General features: G+C 39.4%; 1 protein-coding gene across 1 annotated transcript in view; it reads right to left on the bottom strand.

Annotated features, from left to right (window-relative positions):
* The window catches only part of SPON1 (spondin 1), a 190,920-nt gene extending 184,001 nt beyond the window's left edge, over positions 1–6,919 (bottom strand). Inside the window, exon 1 of the mRNA XM_064657244.1 lies at positions 6,486–6,919. Coding sequence (XP_064513314.1) covers positions 6,486–6,708 — 223 coding nt within the window. The 5' untranslated portion in view covers positions 6,709–6,919. The remainder of the gene's footprint in view (positions 1–6,485) is intronic.
* Positions 6,920–23,487: the final 16,568 nt, after the last annotated feature.

Genomic DNA, 23,487 nt, shown 5'->3' with positions numbered 1-23,487 from the left:
ATGATGTGAAATAACCCCAGCCCTTTTGTTTTTTAAAGCAGATTGATAATCTGCTCAGATCTACAGAGGGTTATTTCATTGTTGGTTTGGGGGTGGGGAGACACATGTTAGTGGGTTTTTTTGTTGTTGTTTTAAATGTGAGGGAGCATTTCTTAAATATTTGCATTCAGCTTTTGCCCTGCTCTGAGCACAGACAAGGATCCATGGATTTTAGTACACAGAAAGTCTCTCTAACTGCAATGGGAGATGACCACATTGCCCACTTCAGCTCAGCTACACTCAGCACAGCACTCCAGCTGGTGGAAATGGGGAATCTTAACTCTCCTTCTTTCGCTTTATCCTCAGGGCAAAACAGGATACAAAGTTAAACTCATGGCTAAAGCTGACCTCTAAAGATTGTGCTGCCAGCTCTGATTCCCAAACCATCCTACACATCAGCAAACACACTCTTCACTCACTTGTCCTGACCAGGAAGGCAGCATTAGATCCACCAGGAGAGAGCCGATAACATCATGCTGACTAATCTGATTTTATCATGCTCAGCATCAGGATTAAATCCCTCATTTTCTGCTAGTGCAAGATACCTTTGTACAATTTTTCTGTTTGCCATCATCAGCACCCAAGCAGCACCCAGCAACACTTGAGTTACATCAGCTGAGGTTCTTTTGAACACTTTCAGAAAGACATGATGAGGCAGAGCTTTGAGGCAGGACTTCTGAAATTGCCAAACCCTTTTCAGCAACTTATGAGAATCCTCTTCTGAAGCAGGGGTAAGTTCTAGGGGAAAATTCTTTTTGAATGAAAAGAGACAGAAAATTGAACTATGAATACTTTTATGTAGCTTTTACTTTAAGTGTATTGAAGACAGCTTTGCTTGTGGTACATTATTGTCACACTCTCCAACTCTGACTGGCACAATTAAAACTGAAGACCACACACAGTTTTCATGAGCAAACCAAAACCACCAGTGCTGCTTCACTGAAGGTTATCCAGAATAGACTCCCTCTCACACAGATAGGCCATGAGGGGATGAATCACCTTGCTAAAAATGATAGGTAGCCCTCACAATATATGTATTTCAAAATACGCCCAGAGTTCATTTGGAACACAGCGAGAGAGCTTTGATCTAGAAATTCAGTAGTGGAAAAATATAAAATAGGCTATTTGAAAATTTCTAGCATTATGCAGCTGTATTTGGGTCTAAAAATCATGATGTGCTGTACAAATACACAACTTTTCTGGCTATATGTGGAGAAAAAAGGATTGGAGAGACTCATTTCAATTTTTAACCTTTTGAGAGTGCCATGCTTAGACCTGTAGACCTGAAAACACCAATACAAATTCAGAGTAGTGATTGACATAATCCCTCAGCTCTCAGGATTTTCAACACAGTTCTCATTCCATGGAATTCTTTTATGAGGTTAAACATTATAATTTTGAGGGAGAAAGAAAATTTCATATTTTATATACAGAAACTGAGTAGGAGAATTCCACCATTAAAATTTCCGCTTACTTTTCTAAATATTTCTCCAATTCATTAATTCATTTTGTATGATTAGTCTAATTTTGCAAACTGCTGCAGCTCTACCCAAATGAAAACCCACAGCCAGCCTCTCAGTTGCAGTAACTGAGAACAGCACACTGCTAAACCCAACAAGGGCAAATATATTACTCTTGCTTGAACACTAATTCTTAGAAATTAACTGCCATAAAAGTCTTGTACATGCAACAAATTTTCCCATACCATTTGCAATTCAAAAGTCTGAATCACTATGAGTAAAAAGTGACACCAGAAATACTTAAATACATATGCAAGCAAACAGAGAATCCAGCTGTGAACTGACTCAACTGTTTTCATCATTTTCCTCACAAATTTACAGATCAAACCAAACAGTTTTCAAAATTCTAAATATTCTAAACAAACATGTATCTATAAAACAGAGGACATCTGAAATCCAACAGAAGCATCAAAAGAGAAAAAAAAAAAAAAAAAAAAGAGGAAGGTAATTCCAAAGCCTGACTCACAGTTTTTGGATGCCTGGGGTTAGCAATACTCATGCTGTGGTTGTAGTCATTTAAACACAGAATAAATCCATGCTTCCTCCAACATGAGTGATCCCACCCTCCCCAGCCTGCACTGCTCACACAGCAGCCACATCCAGGCAGCTGTGCTCTCAGCTGGGCTAGGGAACACATCCAGCTGAGCAGTAAAACAAGCCAACCCCAACTGGAGAGTTCAGTTGGGTCCAGTCCCCGAGCGGTCACTCTGCAGGCCTGGGAGCGCTTCTGCCAGCGCTGGGGACACACAGATACCAGTGAGGAGCCAGGAGGGTAAAGACCTGCAGGAGCAGAGTGGACTCATGGGATTTTAGTGCCTGTGCAACCTCAGGTCAAGGATACCAAGAGGGATGTGTGCTTTGGTCACTCTGGAGTTAGGCCAGAACACAGGTTAGCACCTGAGCTGAAAAGGTTTCTGTGAATTGTCTGAACTAGCAGTGTGCTGAGAACATCACAGCACAGGGGTTTATTCCAAGCACTCCTAATGCAGAGCCTTGTTCTGGGGATGGTTCTGTAGTCACTGGCTCTGGCCTCAGTGTCTCAGCACAGCAGAGGCTCGCACTGCACAGGCAGCTGTGGGAAGCTGTCAGACCACATCTGGTTTTCACAAGAGAGCGGCTCTTTGTTGCAAAAGAGCTGAGAGTTCTCCTTCTTGGGCTAAACTCCACCGTTTTAAACAACAGCTGAGTATTGCTCACACTGTGTTCACGCTAATTAACGTTAACTGAACAATATGAACTTCCTGTAAAGATCAGTTAAGATCAGTGCAATCTCAAAGTTAAGGATTTTACTTTAAAGGGAAGATTACATATCAGCAGTTACTTTTGTCTGCTTCCATCCCCTCCAGCAAATATCTAATTACCTTACAAGTTGCACTTTGGCACATACCTTCGACATGCTCCTCTTTCCCCAGTGTCCCAAGCTAAAGGTGGGGTGATCAAAGCAATTGCTCCTTTGGTTTCAGGCAGGAAATCTGACTTCCCACGTCCTACACTACTGCACATCCTGTGCCGTACAGTGCACAAGTACCAACAAATACACTTTCAATATCTACTTTTATCCATATTTTGTGAAAGATGAGAATGGCTAAAAGAGTTACAGCATGAGTGCTCGTTTGTAAAGCATAGAGAAGCATTTGTTTGTTGAGTGGAAGAGATGGAAAGAAAACGTCTCAACATTCCTTAGAAGAGAAGCCCCCAAACCAATGCAATGAAGTTTCGAAAGAGCACATTAAAAGAGCCTTTCCTCAAAGGCTGAGAAAGTGAACTGACCTACAAGTGGAAATTCCATTAAAAAGAGAAACAGCATCCACACAGAAGGTATGTCTACAGATTATAACTGGTCAAATCTCCCTTTTTTCTTCAAAACTTCATGATACTATAGTGGAAAGTACGTCCACTGCATGTTAGCACATGAAATGGACATACTATCTTTATATTTTAATGGGATTAAACTTGCCTCACCTTTTCATGGAAACCTCATGCAATCATTAATCCAACTCAACAATCAATAAAGCCAGGAGTGAGTATTTTCAAGGATCATTACCCTGTAACACTACCTAAACTTAAGGCTTGCTTGTGCCTTTGAGTGCAATGGGAACTTTAACCTTTAGTGGAAGCAAGAGCATCTACATCAAGGTCAAAGTTAACCAGCAGGTAGGAGAGGACCTCGACCCCAGGATGGTGTGCCCATAAACCTGGGACTACAGGAAGACCTGCCCACCAAAATGCATCTGGCTGCCTTCTCAAGGGGAGAGACAACAACCTCACAGCCTGAACGACCAGGCAGATAAGGCCACTTGCAGGCTACAGCATCAGAAGTCCCAAATAAGGTGTCAGGAATCAGTCGTGCCACTTCCCCTGTGAGACACCATGAAGACAATAGCCATTGTTGATTTGTTAGACATGAGGGAGGAAAGGAGGATGGCTCCTCAGCCCTGTTGCTACCTCACTTTTAATCATCTGAGACAGAAGAATGTGCCCTTATTTACTGCTGCCCGTATCTGCAGACCAGGGGAGGTGCATACCCACTCAGAGGGGTTATTCAGTACTCAGGGCCACTGTTCTCTGTCACAGCTCCAGAGGTGGAAAACCAAGGCTTCACAGATCCATACACACAGATACACCCAGGAGTTCCCCTTGGGGCAAATAGGTTCTGATTGGTCTAAAGGTGAATACCTGCAGGAGAGCCCTAAAAACTTCCCCAAAGACAAATGGCAGCTGTGAACTCTGGTCTGATTCCCACACTGCAAGAGTGCTGAGATATTTCCTCCAGCCACTGCAGCTGGAGGGTCTTACACAAGTGTCACATCAACCCATGAGTGAGACCATCATGAAGATAAATAGATGACCCTCTACTGTCACACTTTGGGGAATACAGCATTTGCACGTACAGTTAATTCCTATGTTATCCACCCTGAAAGTACTAGTTTACTCCAAGAGCCCACTAGGGCATGTGCCAAGGATCAAGACTGCATTAAATCAAGCAGGGGCCATGGAAATAAGGCATATTTGGCTCCAAGGCAAAGGAGGTTGTGCAAGTCCTTTGCCATGCTGCATATATAGTAATTTGCAGCTGAAAAAAAAAAAAGCAGACCTGACATAATAACTAATTGTTTGAATCATTAGTTGGATTTTCTACCCTTTGTATAAAACAGTAATAAAATTCCAGTTGTACTGCAGAAATTCCTTTGAAAATGAGCTCTTAAAACTTTCTGCATGCTGTTAGTTTTAACTACTGCCATAGATAATGTATATGTTTCAGTAACATTTACTTATGTTCTTCCAGCCATTCAGGAAGTGTCCTTAAATCACAATCTTCACAGGCTAATGTACCACCTGAATACTTCAGCCTAAAGTATCAGAAATGTAGGCACATATTTCGTTCTACATTTTAACTTTTTTCTATTAGCTGTAATTTTCTCACTTCCAAGAAGCTATAATATCCTAATGTGGTTTTATTAATTGAGTTCCTAATGTCAAGACCTAATATCTACCAAAAATTAGTTCTGCTAATTCATCTGGGAATTTCTTTCTTCCTACATCTCCATGCAATAGAAACTTCTTTGTAGATGACTGAAAATACCCAGTAATGCTTTTACAGAAGTGAATTCCAAAACTTTTAAAGAACATTCACATTTGTCACTATCAAAGAACTTGACACATCTTTATCCTGCTTAGTAGATGTATCAAACTGACATGCAACATGAAATCTTTCAGACCCAAGGTACTAATCCTAATGTCTGGAACAGCTAACCAACTTGTGGGACATGTGCATTTCCTCACACCACATTAAAATAAAACATTTTTTGAGAAAAAAAATCAAGGAAAATCATGCATAGTTACAGACTGGTGTTCAAAACAGGTAAATCACTGCTGCAGATGTGTTTTTCAACCTCTGAGAAAACACAATGATTATGTTATGTGCACACTTTTTTCTCCCTATCTATACTAAGATTTCCATGTTTGTGCAATTAGAAAACATTGCTGTTTATCCTGAACCTAAGAAAGGTCAGAAGAAACACTTGGAATAATCTCCCAAAATTTTTTTTCCAAAGTCATGCCTACAAAGTGCCTTAGTTATGGAACTTTAAAATGTCCCAATTCTTTTTAAAGTGTTTTTAAAATACAAGGTTAACAGTACATTCCAAGAAGGTTTACTTCCAAAGGCATTATATAGTGAGGCAGAAAAAGTGACCAAAACCTGCCTTTGCCTATTAATTAGAAAAATACACTGAAATGTGCTTTGGACTTCATTTCAAGGATTGTATGTGACATGCTCAAGGAAGAACGAATGCCTCCATCTCTTATTTACAGTGGTCATTAGCACTGTCTCTGGCTCTTTCCTGTTTGAACCATCTGTTCATTTACCCAGAAGAAAAAGGGGGTGGGATAAACGCAAGTGGAAAATGTGGGAAGTTGGCAGCATGCTGCATCACTGTTTGCCCATATGCTAACTCATTATATTAACATTCATATTTCAGGGCAAGAGCAATTAGCTCCGAGTTTCTTCTTCTTCCTTCCCAATGCTAAAGCTTCTCCTGTACACTGTGTTACGTTTGAAGGGATGGGAAGAAATCCCACAGAAGTAGGTAAACGGGGGAAGAGTGCCGTTTGTATCGCGGCAACTTGTGATCTTGTGCTAGCGCTGAGCCGGTAGAGAGGGTTCATAAAGGGAAGGAAATTCCTCTTAATGAGGAATGTTTGGGAGTAAAGTGATACACTGAAATCCAACTCCCTCTCACTTGTCATGAAAGCATCCCCAATAAAGTAATGCGTAGGAGTATATTACCCTGTCTTAACCCACACAGTCACACACACACACGCCAAGAGGGATCCAGAGATGACAGGCAGAGACACGTTACAGTCTCAGAGCCACTCATCCTGGCCATCGCCGTTAGCATGGGATGTAGAGGATGTCCAACTTACCCCGGTAACTGTTTCCAGGCTTGTAAAATTCTGGATCGCCCTCCACCCTGAGGCTGAATTCATTGTACCCTTCCCTCCTGGTGCCTTGGGCTCGCAGGATCCGACTGCAATATCCCTCGGATTTCGCGGCTTTCTCCAAGGTTTCGTCGGAAAAACCCTTCGCCACCAAGGGGAAAGTCAGCGCCAGGAGCCGCAGGGCCAGCGGCTGCAGATGCGCTCCCATCCTCGGAGCAACTTTTTATCGCCGGGGCGGCGGTGCCCGGGAGCGGGGCAGGGTAGGCGCCGGGCCGGGAGGCGGCAGGACAGACAGGACAGGGCAGGAACAAGGCAGGGCAGGGCAGGACAAGGCAGGGAGGGCAGCGCCGTCTCGGGCAGCCCCAGCCGGCAGCGGCCCCCAGCGTGAGCCTGCCAGGTCGGATCGGAGGGACCGGCTCGGCGGCTGCCGGGGAGAGGGAGGGGAAAAGCAGGGAGGGGGCAGAGAGGGAGGGGAGGGGAAAGGAGGGGAGGGAAGTCTGATCTTGCCCAGATCCCGAAGTGAAGTGCTGTTTTGTTTCAGAGCGTGTGATTAGCAGCTCGGTGGTGTTTACTTAGCCGAGGGAATTCACAGGGTTTGGTGGAAGAGCGGAGCAGGGGACGCTGCTGTCTCCCAGACACCCAGCGCGGAGCTGCTGCCGCTCGGGCTGAGCCCACAGACCTGAAATTAATCACCCGCATTCCTGCCAAAGTCTATAGTTACTGTAGGGATAACAAGGCTCAAAGAATTTCCCGACACCCCTCCACACCCCCATCTTTCTCCAAACCAGCAGACATGATAAACATTACCAACTAAGTGAGCGCAGATGGACCGAGACAGCCGCTTGCTCGCTGCACGCCTGGCAAGCGAGGAGCATAGGCTGCAGCTTCTCGGGTACCACGGAGGAAAGATGGGGAGGCGGATGTGCCAGAAACATGAGATTCATTTCTACATCAGCCTGCAGCTGTGCACACCCGAGATGCAGCCTATGTGAGTGCACTCACAACAGCTGTGAACACAGTTCACCTCAGTGAACGTGGGAGGTCTGCCCCAGCACCCGGAAAAACCCAAGCAGATGCAAACAGGAGAAAGCGAGGAGAGAGCAGGGCTCATTATTTTGCTTTTACACAGGGCACACTGAGGCGCAATGACACTGAAAGGCTTATCTAAATCCACAAAAGAAGATTACAGCAGTGGTAAAAAGAAAAAGTGAACCTAGACCCCTGCGGTCGCTAACCGCAGGGTTTTAATCCCAAAATGCTGATCTTCTCTCTCTCCTTCCCTCCACTGCTTTGTAAGCGGAGGAAAAAGTCAGAAAGGTCTTCAAGCAGGACCTGAATACTTTCAGGATGCCAGATGTACAAGAGGGCACAAACCCCTTTCTAACCACTTTCTCCACGAGTGGACTGTAGAAGACTCATGAATACAACCGCATTTAAGCACAACTTCCAAGAAAGTATGAGAAAGAGGAAGCAGCTTGAAATCCTGCTAGAACCTACTAAGGCGTTTGCTAGCATCAGATTTGCAAATTTTTGGGTTACAAACTTACCTTTGGAAGTTGATTGGCAATAAACTCATGTTGTGTGACAAATAAAGGTGCTTCTCCAAGGTGTCCGTGAGAAAGTGGAACTTACTCCCTGAAAGGTTACTTGCCAAGAGCTTTGCTACTGTAAGATTATTTATATTTTGGTCTCTATGCTACTTGTTTATAAAGAAAACAGCCTCAAAATAAACATTCAGCAAAGATAGTGCTAGCATTTGGATGAGATTTTACCTTTTATTGCAAACAGGGAGCAGCTGACAATGTCTCTACACATGCCTGTGAAGAGGTGGCAGCCAAGCTCTCAAAACCACTGAGTTGTAACATCCAATTCTTAAGCACATGCCTGCTTGGGCACCTGCAACAGTGGCTGGGGTACCATCTATATTGCTTCTGTCAGAGCACTTGGAGAGCCAGGCTGACTGCAGAGACTTCCATTGATGAGAAAAGAGTTTGACTACGGGAGGATAAGCAGCCTTTCCAGCACAAGTTGCTTTTTCTGTTCCTCTCATCCTGCTGAATGAGGGAGAATGAGCTATCCCGACTTTACAGTGTAATATGCCAGGTCATCTGCCTCCACTCAGCCTGCTTCCTTCACTGTTCCCCTGCCAGTATGAGGGCAAATCAACTCATCATCTTTAAGGCAACAATATTCAGTCTGCTTTTGCTACTGAAGCTTTGAGTTGGCATAGCTATGCTGAATATTTTGTTGTATGATTCCAAAGACCCGCGTTCATTGGGTAATGAAGTGACTACAATTCAGTAATGTCATAGACTCTTGGGTCTCATTTGACCATGATCATGTCATTCATTTTATAAGAACAAGCTTTGCTTAATCCAGGTTCTTCAGCCAAATTTATCAGTGAAGAGGAGCAAACTCTGAAATGGATAAGACAACTGTAGCCATACTGGTACAAGATGCCTGGGAATTTGATCCATTCTCCACACTTGACTTCTCATTTCTTTTGCTGAGATTGATTGAAAAGCAATTACCTGACTAAAGCATTCACAACAGGAACCACATGGGCTTCTGCTCAATCCACCTTTGTTTTGAGCCAGAGTTTTGTGTTCTAACTCCACACTCCTCAAAGGAGATCACTTCAAGTCCTTTTCAGACTTTTAGGTGTTTATGTGTAACTAATTCATCAGCATCTATTGATTCTAAACTTTCAATAGATTCTATATATCTCACTTTTTCATTTCCTTATTGGTCTGGCCTGTTACTTATAGTTTCTTTTTTGTTCAAAAGCTGAAGTGCAGTAAAGTTTCCTTGAAAGGTGTAATGAAGTGTCTTGTTAAAAGTGAATGCTTCAACTTAGCAACTGATACAGATAAATTAACTTGCACTGTGAAATGAGTAATTTGTCGTAGAGATGGTTTAGAATGTGAGGAATTTCATTAAGCATGGGCATCCTCGGGGTTTTCTATTTGTTCTACTAATTAGAGTGTGTTTGCCTAAAGCATCCAGCATGATGTATCAGTCAAAGATGCATGCCAACTGATGAATCCAACCATCCATGGCAAATTTAACAGAGGAAGCCTCGTAGCTTGGAGACTGCAGCGCTTCTTTCCTTTGTGTACTTTCTAGGATGAATAAAGTTGCTGTCCATGACTATTAGGCATAACAATCATTACTGGGATAATATTGCATCTGACAGAGCTGTAATGGTTGGAGGAAACTCTGCACCCTCCCCCTCAACCCCTCTTCCCCCCCAAAGTGGGCTTTTCTAACAAAAAAAAATCATTTCACAAGCTGAGCAGTCTTTCTCACTTTTAGCTTCTCCAATAAGGAGCCTCTTTTAAGTGGCACTTCAGAAGACTGCACTAGCTACTGCAGAATATCCCTGCACTGGGCTGGAAGATCTGATAGGTGGAATTTAAATTGTTTTCCTTCTGCTTCTATGATTTCAAATAGTTATTTGAAATCTTGGGAATTATCTACAAAACAACAGTGTGCAAATGCAATGCTTGACTTGACAACATCTGATTTTAGGGACCTTAGCCCTTAAAGTATACCAGTACCTCAGGTAACTTGCCTGGGCTGTAGGATTCACCTCCCTGAACCCAAGAGCTGGAAACTTAAGCTCAACTTTAACATCTTATATAAATAAATATAGTAATAATAACAACAGGGGAATCCATCTCTTTTGCAAGATGACTTGCAAAAATGATACCTACTCTCTTACACAAGAACCAGTGACTGAAATACCCCTGTAGAATGTCAGGTACATGGGTTTCAGTTCCTTGCTTGGTTTGGATCTTCAGATCCCCATCTCTCACTTCTCAGGAAGCTGCTAATCATGAAAAATCTAAGTCTTCTGGAAACACCTTCAGTCCCCTGTGGAAATTCGAGATTAGATTCTAAAGTTAAGCTCAAATGAGAGAAAGGAAATTGAGGATGATGTATCAATTAAAATGTATTTTCCAGAGACTAAAAAGGTGCCTTTTCCTTCTCCTCAGACATTAACTGTATTGGGATCAAAAATTGTTCAGGGGTTCAGGTGATCACCTCACACTTGAAGTTCCTAGTAAGTGCAGTCTGAATACCTCTAACAAATTAGGAGAAACCTGTTGAGGCAAGTGCCAAAAAGATGTTTTCCTCATGAGCTAAATATTCAGTTGCTCACAAGTGCCAAGACAGAGGATGCTGCTGTTGGGGCATTGGATGACTGGCAAAACAACACTGCAACACAATCTGCAATAAAACTTTTGGTGACTGGGAGGGTAAGCAGGGAATTTGGGGATTGCACTTTCAAATATGCCTATCTCACTTTCAGATCCTTATGTGTTACTATAGATTTAGGTTTTAATCTCATATGCATCTCTCTCCCTTCCCACTGCCCTAGCAGGCACAGTCACTTTTTCCTTAACAAGACAGAAACTCACTCTATTGATTTAGATGGAATAATAGTCGTGTTGCTATTAAAATTCCCCTCTATCTATAGCAAGAATGAGGCTTTTCTAATACAGATTGGTTCATGCTGTCTTTGAAGAGTGTTTAGAAAGGGATCTGGAGATATCTGCTGTCCTATTAGACAAAGGAAAGAGCTTGGGAGACACTTAAAATGATTTCTTACTGCTCTGTAGCACTGTTCTCGGCTTCTTTTCTCTTCAGAATCTAAGTAGTGACGAGTAATGACAGTAAATGTTTGCAGAGGTCTGTTTGCCATTTATACTACTGTCAGTCAACACAATGTATCTCCAATATTAAAGTTCCCAGTAGCTCGTTACATTTGCCTGTTCAGTCATGCATGTCTTCAGCATATTTTTACACTGACAATAAAAAGAGTTTTCATTTCCAATACATTTTATAGAAATATTTGGTTCCTGGCATGATGAGAATAGCATTATACATATTACTAGAGAAACACTGCAATGCTGAGAGAAACAGAGGGAGAAAGACCAGCTCTGTTAATGTTCCTCTTTGGCTTAACTGGGGCAAAAACTGAATGAAGCTGGAAAACCAGCACAGAGGCTGCAGAAGATCTGGAAAACTCTCACCAGCACCCCAGATAACACAGGCAGAATGGGATTTAAACTAAGGTTCCTCTTGAATGGATTTTTCAAGACCAAATGTTGACAGAAACTCATCTTCCACACACAGTCTGTTTTGGGGAGGAGGTTTGCTAAGGAAAGACCCAGGGTTCTTGGAATATTTAAACTCAGGATTCATTCCAATATAGGAAAGTAAATATGTTCTTAAGAAATCTCTCCCTTTATCCCACACAACTACTCAAGAGATATCTTGGGAACCCCTGAAAACTCCCAAGAGTAGAATTAACAAAACCAGTTTTAAAGGTATTAAAACCTTAATACTAACCCAAAATTCAACACCTTGGTAATTTATTCAGTCACCTCTCACTGATTTTACATGCTTGCTGGTTCTCCTGCATCAGCCTTGACCTCAGTGCCTCTAACTTGACCATATCTGGCTAAAATCCTAATGAACAATAACCAAACTGAATTCAGCTTTTTGACATCTTTGCTATTTAGAGTCAGCTATTCAGTGTTTTCTTTAAGTCCCTGAATTGCTCAACACCTGTAGATTGGCTATTGCTTTCATTTGCTCACCCTGTATTTTTATTTCTCTAAGACATGGGATATGTGATAAAGTTCCTGTGGTTTTTTCAGTGGATGAACCCTCAAAGTTGTAAGGAGATTTGCAAGATTGGCCAGGATAAAAACTCAGGGTAAATATTAATATAAATGAAATTCTGCATACTGAAGAACACCATTATTTACTGATTCTTGGGCTAGATGTTTTTCCAGGAAGAACAGAAAAAGCAACTTACACTGTCTAAGAAAATGAATGGTTTATATCTAGACAACTAATTCTTAAAAAAACATTCATCAAGTTCTATGTATGCTTATTACTTATTAAATCAATCCATCCTCCTTTCCAAAAAGCATTTTTATAGTGATATAGTGAGTAATTAAAGTTTCAGTCAACTCTAATAAGAATAGGACTTAATTAGATTACAAATATGGAAAGAAAATATGCAGTAACACTTCCCATCAACACAAAATCAAGAATCACATCATCTTCAGAGACAAAAAAAAAAAAATCCAACAAACAAACAAACCAACAACACCCCAGAAACTAAAAAGAGGACAACAGAAACTCAAAGCCAAACAGATAACCAAAGGATGAAAAATTCTTCAGGATTTTTGACACTGACCATGGAATCAAGACAGAAGAAAACTAGTATAAATCACAGCTACAAGGTGATGCCATCAGTGAACTCGCTGACACATTTGCAAACTGGGACTATACTTCAAGCACACTGATATTTGCAGAACAGAATTGTAACCCAAAGTAAGCTCTTTACAACAACCTCCTGCTACCTGTTATGAATTTATTTTGCCCATGTTCTCCTGCTGGAGTCAACATCCATTCCTTTTAAAGAAAATATTTACTGTAACATCTTAGACCATGGCATTTTCTTTCATCAGAGATGGCAGGTTTATTTGAACTTCAGGCTGCCAACTGCAGCAGTTCCATGGTTTATGGGCTGTTGACACTTCCCTTGCAAGACCCATTGTCCCTGGGAATCTAAATGAGCTACTTATACCTTCATCCCAATGCAAATTAAATATTTGGAAGCACAATGAATTCTAAGGGGGAAGTGTTCATCTGACACAACACAATATTGATGAGAGAGCGTGGCCAAGCTGAGAGTGCAGGACTAAGAAGAGACTTGATTTCAAAATTCATTCTGCCACTGAGCTCACCATGTCTCTTTGTAGCTCAGTTCCCTGTCAGACAGGGTAGCAGAACATCTTTGCAAAGCACAGAGATCTACAGGTAAAAACATAACCTAAGAACAGCCAATACCTACATATTATTACTGCATGCAGTGGTTAAAGCTCTACAAGTATTAGAACGTGGTTTCAAAGCAGTTTTTGAGCAACAAAAGGGTTTTTGGAAAGTTTTCCTTCAGTTTATCTGTGCAATCCACAGCTATGTGACATACTGCTAGATATTCATGTGGGTCACTGGGAGCTCAGATGGAGAACAGATAGTCACTACCCACTGAATCCCTGCAGAGAGATTCTGCAGTTGGGGATATCAGAAAAAAAAAACCAATAATTGTCCAAGAAAGTTTCTTAAAATCTCAGATTTCCAGTTCAAATATTAAAAGAGCTCAGGGAAATCTTACAAGTATTTACAAACCCAAATCTTTTTCATATCAAAGGAAGTTTTCCGTCTGTAATGTAAAAAGAAATCCAAACTATCTGACAGCTAATGGGTAAAAAATACATATATGAAGAACTTTCAAATATGTATATTCATACACATGGGAAAAAAACCCTCACACGTTAAAAGTTAATATTTCTTGCTTGGTAAACAGATGGAAGATCAAGCAGGCAGAGGTACTATGCTAACAATGTGCTTCATTGTGAGTTCTGTGGATATGTCATCTTGTTATCAGCATACAAGGTTGAAATTGCAAGCTGGTAATGCAAAACAGGGGTTTGTGGGAGGAGGAAATATCTTTTCCCCAACCAGCTGGTATAGCTGAAAAAAAAAAATCTACAAGCTTTCAAACACACCAGCCCCTCTACAGGTCCGAAAAAGAACTATTTCACAAAGCTAAATGAACCTTCTCAACAATTTCTCAGAGTTTGCTGAACTACACATCTCTGAGGAGAAAGGTAATTGGTACCTATGAATTAAAGAGAATGTTAAAGGGGAGGAAGAAGGAAGGTGTCAGAAAGAGAGGAGGAGGGTGATAAGTGGGTGAAAGAGTTATTTAATAGCCTGCAGAATAAACGGAAGTGACGGAGGGAGAGGAATCCGAGAGCGTGCCATGAACCGACGTCTCCACCAAGCTCCTGGGATTTGGTGTCCCATATTGTGCTGCAGTTTAGCTTATAAGCTCAAATTTGGAAAGTGTTTTGCAAGTTTATCTTAATGATCAGGAGAGAGAGAGAGAGAGAGAGAGAGAGAGAGACAGAGAGAGACAGAGAGAGAGAGAGAGACACGCTTTTTTTGGCGGGGGGAAGTGTTTGGAAATGGCAGCTGGGATTCTTGTGTTTTAGAGATCTCCCAGAAAAGGTTCACCTAGTGTTCTGGTAGAGGATGACACAATCCATTGGTAACCACAAGCACAGTGACACAATCCATTAGTAACCACAAGCACAATGATGACTGGCAAATTGCCAGCAAATCACTTTTTTCTTTTTTTTTTCTTTTTAGTATCACTTTCCCAGGTCACATTTTGCCTGAGCAGACAATGAAGTCTGACAGATTCCAGACTTCAGTTCTGCAAGCTGACAGACATTCATCCTGAATGTTTCTAGATGAATCAGAAGAATTATGAAGAGAAATTCTGGACACCAAAATACGTATGCTACTCTAACCCCACCATTAAAAAAGCCTAGAATCCAATACATACATCTATGAAATATATCTTTTTTTTTCCCCTTTTAAAATTAAATCACAGGAGTAGCAAAGGAGCATGGATTTCTTGAACTAACAAGTGTCCTGCCTTCTCCTACCCAAAACAAATCATAATGTATTACCATATTTGATTAATCCCCTTAAGTCATCATTTGCACTGCCAAATATGAAAATCAAGTGCAAATGACGAGCATCCAAAATTATGTTTTATACCAATACCTTTTCTTTTCTATGTGCACAACAAAAAGTTTCTGCTGTAAGATATACTGCTTTTTTAAACCTACATTGTTCAATATTACTATTGACTGCAAGTTAACAAAGGCCTTTAGATTACGTGTAGCATTTCCACAGTCATGCAGGGAAAAGAACCAAAATTCTCAAGACAACCCTAAAAGCAAGCAATACTAGTGTTTTTTAGCTGATTAAATCATCTCTTCTGAAATGTATATCACAATCCTAGCTGTATCAAGGTGCAGAAAAAGTAAATATATGAAGTCTGCAGAACTTAGATAAATATGGTAAGTATTTACAACCATTAATTCTTAGTCAACTGATGGAGTGACATATTAGTCACTCGTGTGCTAACACAACCATGTAGAAAAGAAATCTGATTTATGAATAGATACATAGATATCAATCATAATATAAAAAAATGACATTGCAGATAGCACTCTTGGTTTTGGATTTGATTCTTTGGGGACAAACACTGCAAAGCTCACTATTTTTTCAAATTATATTGCTTGCACAGCGTGGCAGAGAAAGTTAAACTGTCTTTCACCCTCCTAACATGAATATATTTCTTTCAGTCAGAATATCTATATGTATCATGTAAGCATCCACAAAAGATACGTACCCCAGTATTTTAGTGTGACAGGAAGACAATATTGTCCAGGGAATTTTTGTGGTTTTAATGGGGCTGTCACTATCAGCTAGAAGTACTAGTACATAATAGAAATGTAAATATTAACTTGCCAGTGTCTCTAATGTTTCCTCTTTTCCTTTAAGAAAGTGATATCTATACATATATACACATATAGATAATTGACCCTGTTATGCTACTGTGGAAATTATGTTCAAAACTAATTTTTCTTTTGTGTAGACAGTCTTAGGAATATCTTTCATAGAAATACTATTGTGGCACTATAAAATACCACTACAAAATTTAAGCCAAATTATACCTTTATTTTTTTTTTCTCTGATTCTTAATCACGACTCTAATAAACTGGTAATTCCTTGTAATCATCAGGAAATCAGTAACAGAGGTGCATGTCTACAACAGTCCAGAATCAAAGAAAGTCTTATTTGTCCACAGCAGGACTTCTGGGAAGCTTAGATTTCCACTGTCACAATTACCTTCCTCACTACCTTGCCTGGCTGGGCTTTCTAAAGCCATTGATTCCCACAACAGGCCCAGATATGGCACCAGCCTTGTCAAGGCTAAACAGATCCTCACAAAGACCATGGGCTCTGCACCCAGACCTCAGCACAGCTAAAGTCTGGAAGTGAGGTTATTCCCCCCCACCCCGTTGCCTTTAGGATCTGAGCTAGCAGGCACTCACACATGTTGTGTTCTCAGTGTTCCCAAATGCAAGCGGGATCAGTGCTGCCTTTCAAGACATTTTTAGAGCACTGGGAAAGTTTGAAATATAAATAAAGATCAAAAATGTAAGAAAGTAGCAATAAAATGGCTCTGATGAAGATGCATGTGATAAAGAACACATGTGAGATTAAGTAGAAAGACTTGGAGGAAGAATTCTAGAGAGGATGGTTCTATTTTCTGCAAGAAAGAATGGCAGAACATGTTATACAGGCTTAGTCATATCAGAAGACTAATAGTATACAAAGGAGTTTTGTGATGATTTTCATAAATCCAAAACAGAAAAAGCACACGAGGTGAAGCCTTGATGACTGCAATGAGCAGGCAGGAAAAAGCACAGGAACACGGAGGTATCTGGAGACAGCAGTGCACCCTTGGAAAAGTTCACATCCCCACAAGAAAAATCAAAACATGACTGATTAAGCTTTTAAATTGGCTGTGCACTCAGGAACTTCAGGAATACTTGAGGAAATCAGTCTTCATGTCTTTGACAAAAAATAATTAACGCCGCAGACTGTGAATAATGCAAAGTCATAAACTTGATGAGCTGTGCTGGGAGAAGGACATATAACTAGTGAGACTTACTTGATCATTAAGTTCAGTCCAATCTAATTTCAGGTGAAAAGGCAATAAACACTTTTGGGCCCAAACAGCTCAAAAATTCTATTACATCACTCAGACAAACATCAGAAGACAAAAAAACATTTCCCCAATATTTTGAGAGAAACTTTAAGTCTAGAGCTCCCTGAAGTTGCTGTCAATTTGACTAGGAGTATATTTCTTCCTCATCAGTTTAATTTGTAACACAGAGACAAGTGTAATAAACTTGAGGATGTTTAATATAAGACAAACATACCATTTGAAATCATTATAGGACAAACAAGCAAGGTACATGGAGTACAAAGGAACAAAAGTCAGTATGTTTACTGACCTATTGCAGTCAGGCAACAGGTAATTTATTAAAGCAACTATTTAATAATAAAACATTGCAAAGCACAGAAAAGAGGCCTGAATGGATCTTTTAAATATACCAAAGCAGGATCATAATTTTCTAAGCTAGTCCTGACCAATTTATATTCTTAAATGCAGGGAAGTGCTGTTATTTTGGAAATAGTTACATTTCTGTCTTGTGTTAGTGCATTGCAGTATTTTTAAGATTTCCAGTCTAGAACAGACTTCCCTCTACCAAAAAAACATATTCACCTGGATGTGTTAAGCAGGACTGCGGCAAGACTAAAAATTACAGAGGTTCGATTTATTCATTTTGTTATTTTAGTCAGAACAAACTTAATGCAGATGGGCCTAAAGCTGTTATTGTACAGAACTGCTCTTCAAAGTCTTTATAATTGTTTGAAATCTGATCCAAACTTATCAGTAAATGTGTACTAAAATAAACTTCATAAAATAACACATGCTCAAATTATTTAAATTAAGACCTTGAAAATCCTGGAATGACTTTAAGTTAAAGACTCAACAAACCATGATATTATTCTGGCGGGTAAATAAATATGTTTTTATTACTAAGATGTATGAAAAAAAATAATTTCCACACTGAAGAGTTTAATTAGTTGTCTTTTAACAGTACATAGAGGTACATAAACACAAATCTTCCTATTTTTGTGTCCAGTTATTAGATCCACTGTTAAGAACTCATAATTCTCCTCTGCTTCTAAGGTACATTGTGAATGGAGACAGTCAAACTAGAAGCTATAAAGCGAATTTTTTAGTATTTTTTAAGTTTTATGTTCTTTCACTTCGTGAAATACAGCGTGTTACTACTCACTCTGTTCCACAGTGGACCCCATTTATGAAAAATTAGTCATAATACAACTATTGACAAATGTGCTATTTATGACCAAGATTTAACCACTGGAACAATCCTATGAAACTTTATAGCAAAGAATGCACTACACAGGCCATAAAACTTTCAACAGTGTTAAGATGTATAATGACACGGACAGAAGTACCTCTGTTGATTTGTCACTAACTAAATCCCAACTAGCTCAGTGTTGCATTATTGCCTTCTCCTGTTTGATAAGGAAAAAATCATACAGTCTAGTTAAGAATATGAGTTCTCAACAGACAGGCAAGAGCTTTTGAAAACCATAAAGTGTTCCAAAAAGAAAATATGTTTTAGCTTGTCCTCAGAAATTATTTGAAAATTGAAACTGTCTAAAAACACAACAAGATATTTTTGTCAATGTGTGCACAAAGGTAATGGCATCGAAGGTGATTTAAATCTGCAGCTATGGAAACAGCATATTTTTTAAAGAGGTCTGAGCTCATTGAAATGGAGAGAAAAAATAATCCTTTAATGAAATAAGCTTTCTTATTGAAGTTTTGTTGGTTTTGTTTTTTATTACTTGGACATTTCATCTAAGGAAGAGTCATCATATATGGAGTTTATCCATAACAAATCCCTAATGCCTCTGAAGCAAAAATTAACCTAAATCCTGCAAAAAGCTATCATATGGGAGAGACTTTTGGGAGTCAAAATGCTCTCTGACTTAGCTCTCTAGACACTCACTTCCACTTCCCTAAAATTCCAAAGCCACACATACTGTGCAAATTCAATACCACCATTTGAGGGTCTTAATACATAGTGGGAAGTGAAAAGATTGATGAAAGGACCCTGTGATTTTTTTGATTGGGCCTGTTTTACCCTAATTGAAAGTACAATGACATTCCTCCATCTTATGTATCCTTCCACAGTAACAGGGAAGATTATCTCTGAAAAGCAGAAATATCTCATGCACTGGAAAAATCTGAGTAATATTTGATAAGAGATTATATTTTTGAAAAATGATTGTGGGACACTTAGAAAAATCCTTGTTCATGCGACCTAGGTATGTCGTATCATGGGGAACAGCTAGAGACAAAATAGGTCAGTCATAAATGCTTTTCTGTGAGAAAATTAGACCTAAAATTACAGCCTGGAGTGGTAATTTCTTAGAATATTACTTTGCTGTACTGATTGCAAGAATTTATGATCACATACAGGTCCTTACAATTTAGTTAATTTATGCAACAAGTGAGGGCTCATAGGAAACACTTAGAAAATGGGCTGTTGAATTACAGCTATTGAAACATATTGAAGACAAATACATGTAGATTTTTCCAGAACCAGGAAAAAAAATCAGCACTTTATGATTTCCAGAGGAATAGACAATCAAAAATAAGTAACTGTAAACTAAGAGCAAATAACTCTCAGCTGTGTATCTGGAGTTTGTGGCCATAAGTGAACTACGGTTGAAAAATACCTTTAAAATTATATTTTCAAAGAGTTACAGCTTTCTGGAGCTCAATTATAAATGATACTTCGAGAGGATTGTCTTTGACAGACTGTCCACAATAGCATGGTCATGAAAGGTATCAGGATAAGACTTGACTACCTAATGTTGCAAATACATCTTTAGGATCTCCTGAAAGAATTAAGAACCTAGCTGTGTTGTATCTTTTTTTCTAAACTAATTTTTCAGTGTTTTCTTTGTGCAATCTGACACAGATGTTAAATTAGCCGCTCTTACACCCACGAAGTCTTAACTCTTTTGTGAAAATATACAACAGTATTTTACATTCCTTTTGTAAAGACATGAGCATTTACTACAGCAAGGGCAGGACATCACAGTAGCTGGTCATTAATGCCTAAGTGCTCATTTAATTACCAACAAATCAGTAAATTTAGCATTTAGAAATAGTTTGTTTTGTCATTTCATTTTTTCTCCCTAAAGACAGAAATAAAAGTCGCACTATAATTTTACCAGAAATAACATGCTAATTAAGAAAGGGCAATACTACTGCAGTCGCACATTAAACATTTAAAAAATCAGAAGCCCCAGAAAACACCGTAAAAAAAAAAAACTAGAAACCCTTACGAGTTGAACAAGTACCTTCCCTAAGCAGCAACTTATTACTATGTGATTCTCAAAGTCTCACGTGAAGCTGGTAAACACAGAGGTCAAGAACTTACGAAAAATATTTATAACTGATCTACAAAATGTTTGCCAAAGCCAAATAAAATGAAGTGTAGCCTGAACAAAAGAAGAACCAATGACAAGGCAAGCAAAACAAACAAGTGGAGCATTTCTGAATATTTAGGTCCAGGACTCATTTGCAGTATCTGTGTGTTTCTGATAGTCTTTTGGGTCAGTTAGATACAAAATAAAGAAAGGCATTGCCATAAACAAAACCCAGCCTGCTCTAAAAAGATACAAAAGGAATACAAGATCCAGCTCCAGGGATCAGAGGTGTGGAGATGAAAGTCTCTCAGAAAAGAGCAAGCCTTTGTGTCAGAGTTACTTTGAGATAATTCTTAGGTCATTAAGGTCTCAGAGCTGCTACACCCCTCAGAGAATGAATTTAAAACATACAATAATCTGTAAATATGGAGAGAGAGTGCCTTCAGGAATGCCAGATTTCTGGTTGGAAAATGTCGCACTCTGGGACGTGGAGTAACCAGAGGTGATTCTAAGGTTACGGCCAAATCGTCTTCATGTGAATATGAGGCATCTCATTCCATTCTTGCAACTTAAATACGGACTTTAAGGCTTTTTCATAAGTCTTTTCCTTGACCAGGAGGCTTATCTGGCAGTGAAAGCAAGATAAACCACCCAGACCTCGGTTTGACTCTTCTCCACAAAGGCAGTGAATCCACCACAACCAAAAAGCAGTTCGGAACATTTTAAGGAATTGTATTTAGGAGCCTGAGTTTGCAGAGAAGTAAAAGCTAAGGTATGATCTATGAAAGCAGATACACACTAGACATACAACACCACAATTCCCCTTTAGAGGGCACACACCCTGTTGCACCCCGAGCATTTCCTGATTTTTGGTTATTCCTTACTTTTTCGAAGAAGACTTAAAAATTTATCTTGCAAAAGGATAAGCATCTAAATTTGCAAATTTGAAATTAAGTCATCTTCAGATATAAGTCCTGTGAATCAAAATAAGCCCAGTAGAAATTCCATCTTTTTAAAAGATGCTGATGTTTCAGCTATTTCAGAATTGCATATCTTTGAGCTACAAAAAGATATGCTACTAACTGTTCCCAAAGCTAAAATTATTTCTTTCAGAAAAGATGAAAATTAAAGGTCAGAAAATGACTATGACTCAGTATAGATGGTGAAGTAACAAACAAATCTCCGAATCATCACTCCTTGTATATTATTAGTTTTCTTCTAATTTTTATGTAACTGATTGCAGTAGAACAGACTGACAATAGTAAAAATGTGAAAAAAAAAAAAAAAAGAAAGAAATTTGTAGTCTGTGTTAAAGAAACCTCAGTCAGTCCTGACCTAATTAAGGATATTTTTCAAGAAAACTCCCTTATAATGAAAATACAAGCCTTCCCATGAAATGCTGCCAGAGAAGCCTTCCTCTGAGATTACAACTGTCTACAGCAGAAGAGTATTAGACCAACTGGTGCCCCAAGTGGTTTTCCACTAATGAATTTTTTTCTTTGTTTTAATTCTTGTTTAGATGTTTAGATTTCTTTAGGTCTTTGTCATTGTCCCTCCCACAAAACATATGCTCTGCCAAATGTGGAGGAAGCTGTATTTTGCATTGTAATGGCAGGCAAATGCTACATTACATAAATTAGTAGAAATCTTAAAATGATTACTCTTGTTGCAAAGAGAAGTTGAAGTGCACACTGAATGTTTAATTTATACTAAATGTGGAAAACAACATTGCATGTTATGGAAACAGCAAGTCAACAGAGTTTTGGAAAGGATTAGATATTTTTGTTCCAAAAGTTATGTGCAAGAAACTTACAAAATTTGTGATTTATACTACTAAACTACAGAATAAATTTTTATACATAGTGATGCTAAGAAGGATTTCCTCAGCATTTTAAGTCTCCTTTGTGCCTAGCTAATGTAATTGGAGAACACTTGGGCTCCGAGCTTCAGCCAAAGGCAACTCCTTTCTGGTTTGCAAAAATCATAGGTCTCTGCTTGTCTTTGTGACAGATTGAAACACAACTAAACATACAGATAGACACCCAGAAACAAAACAGCAAGTTAACTGTCCTACTGCCCAGCACTGCACACAGCTGAACACAGGAGACTGCAGGGTATGGAAAGTACTGCAAGGCATTAGTCAAAGCTGACAGAGTTATGATGACCATGGCACTTGAAAGAGAAAGTTATCAAGGCAGATTTTTTTAAATGGTCTGACAAGTTCTTCAGCAGTCAGCAGTGTCTGATTAACCAGAGATAGCTGAACTAGACCCAAACATCTCTAGTCCAATGGGAAATATTGTCATTAGATTAAGAGGGGTCTTCTTTATTCTTTTAAAAAAAAAGTCTACCTTCTATCATCAACCTTTAAAAAAATTATAAAATTATATACCAAATTATATCCTTTGGTAAGTGTGTATTAGGTGATTAGATTACACCTAAATAGAAATGCACATGCATCTATGAGACAATCTAATTTCACAATTGCAGATTTTTAGGTGGTTCTGCCTCACATGCTAAATAGAAGACCAGTGCATACTAACTGAAGGCATCCTTCTGTTGTAACGTGTAGCTTCGTACATTATTTATGGGCTCTGTCACTATACAAAAGTGGTGCTAAATCCACAAGGGAACTCAGGCACCAAAATTATACAGAATCTTAAAATCCTCAGTCTATACCACCCACCCATTAGATGCTAAAAGATGTCTAGTTATGAGAAACAACACAGAATAATAAACAACCTCAATATAACAAGAGATTCCTAAAAGAGTACAGTTCCAGAAGGAATGAATGCAGGAAAGCTCCTAATCAAAAAGGCTGGCACTTGTCTCCCTTTCAAGCCACTCAGAACACGTATGCTCCATGCTCTGCACAATATCTCAGTTTTTGTTTATGTTTAATGTTGTCAAGTGCATATGGCAACAGCCTCCTAACTGGATGGTGCATATATAGGAACTTAATTAAAGCAGATCAGTCTGGGGAGGAGGA

The sequence above is a fragment of the Pseudopipra pipra genome, chromosome 6, assembly GCF_036250125.1.
Source record: "Pseudopipra pipra isolate bDixPip1 chromosome 6, bDixPip1.hap1, whole genome shotgun sequence".
NCBI lineage: Eukaryota > Metazoa > Chordata > Aves > Passeriformes > Pipridae > Pseudopipra > Pseudopipra pipra.
This window is presented reverse-complemented; position numbering and strand designations above follow the sequence as displayed.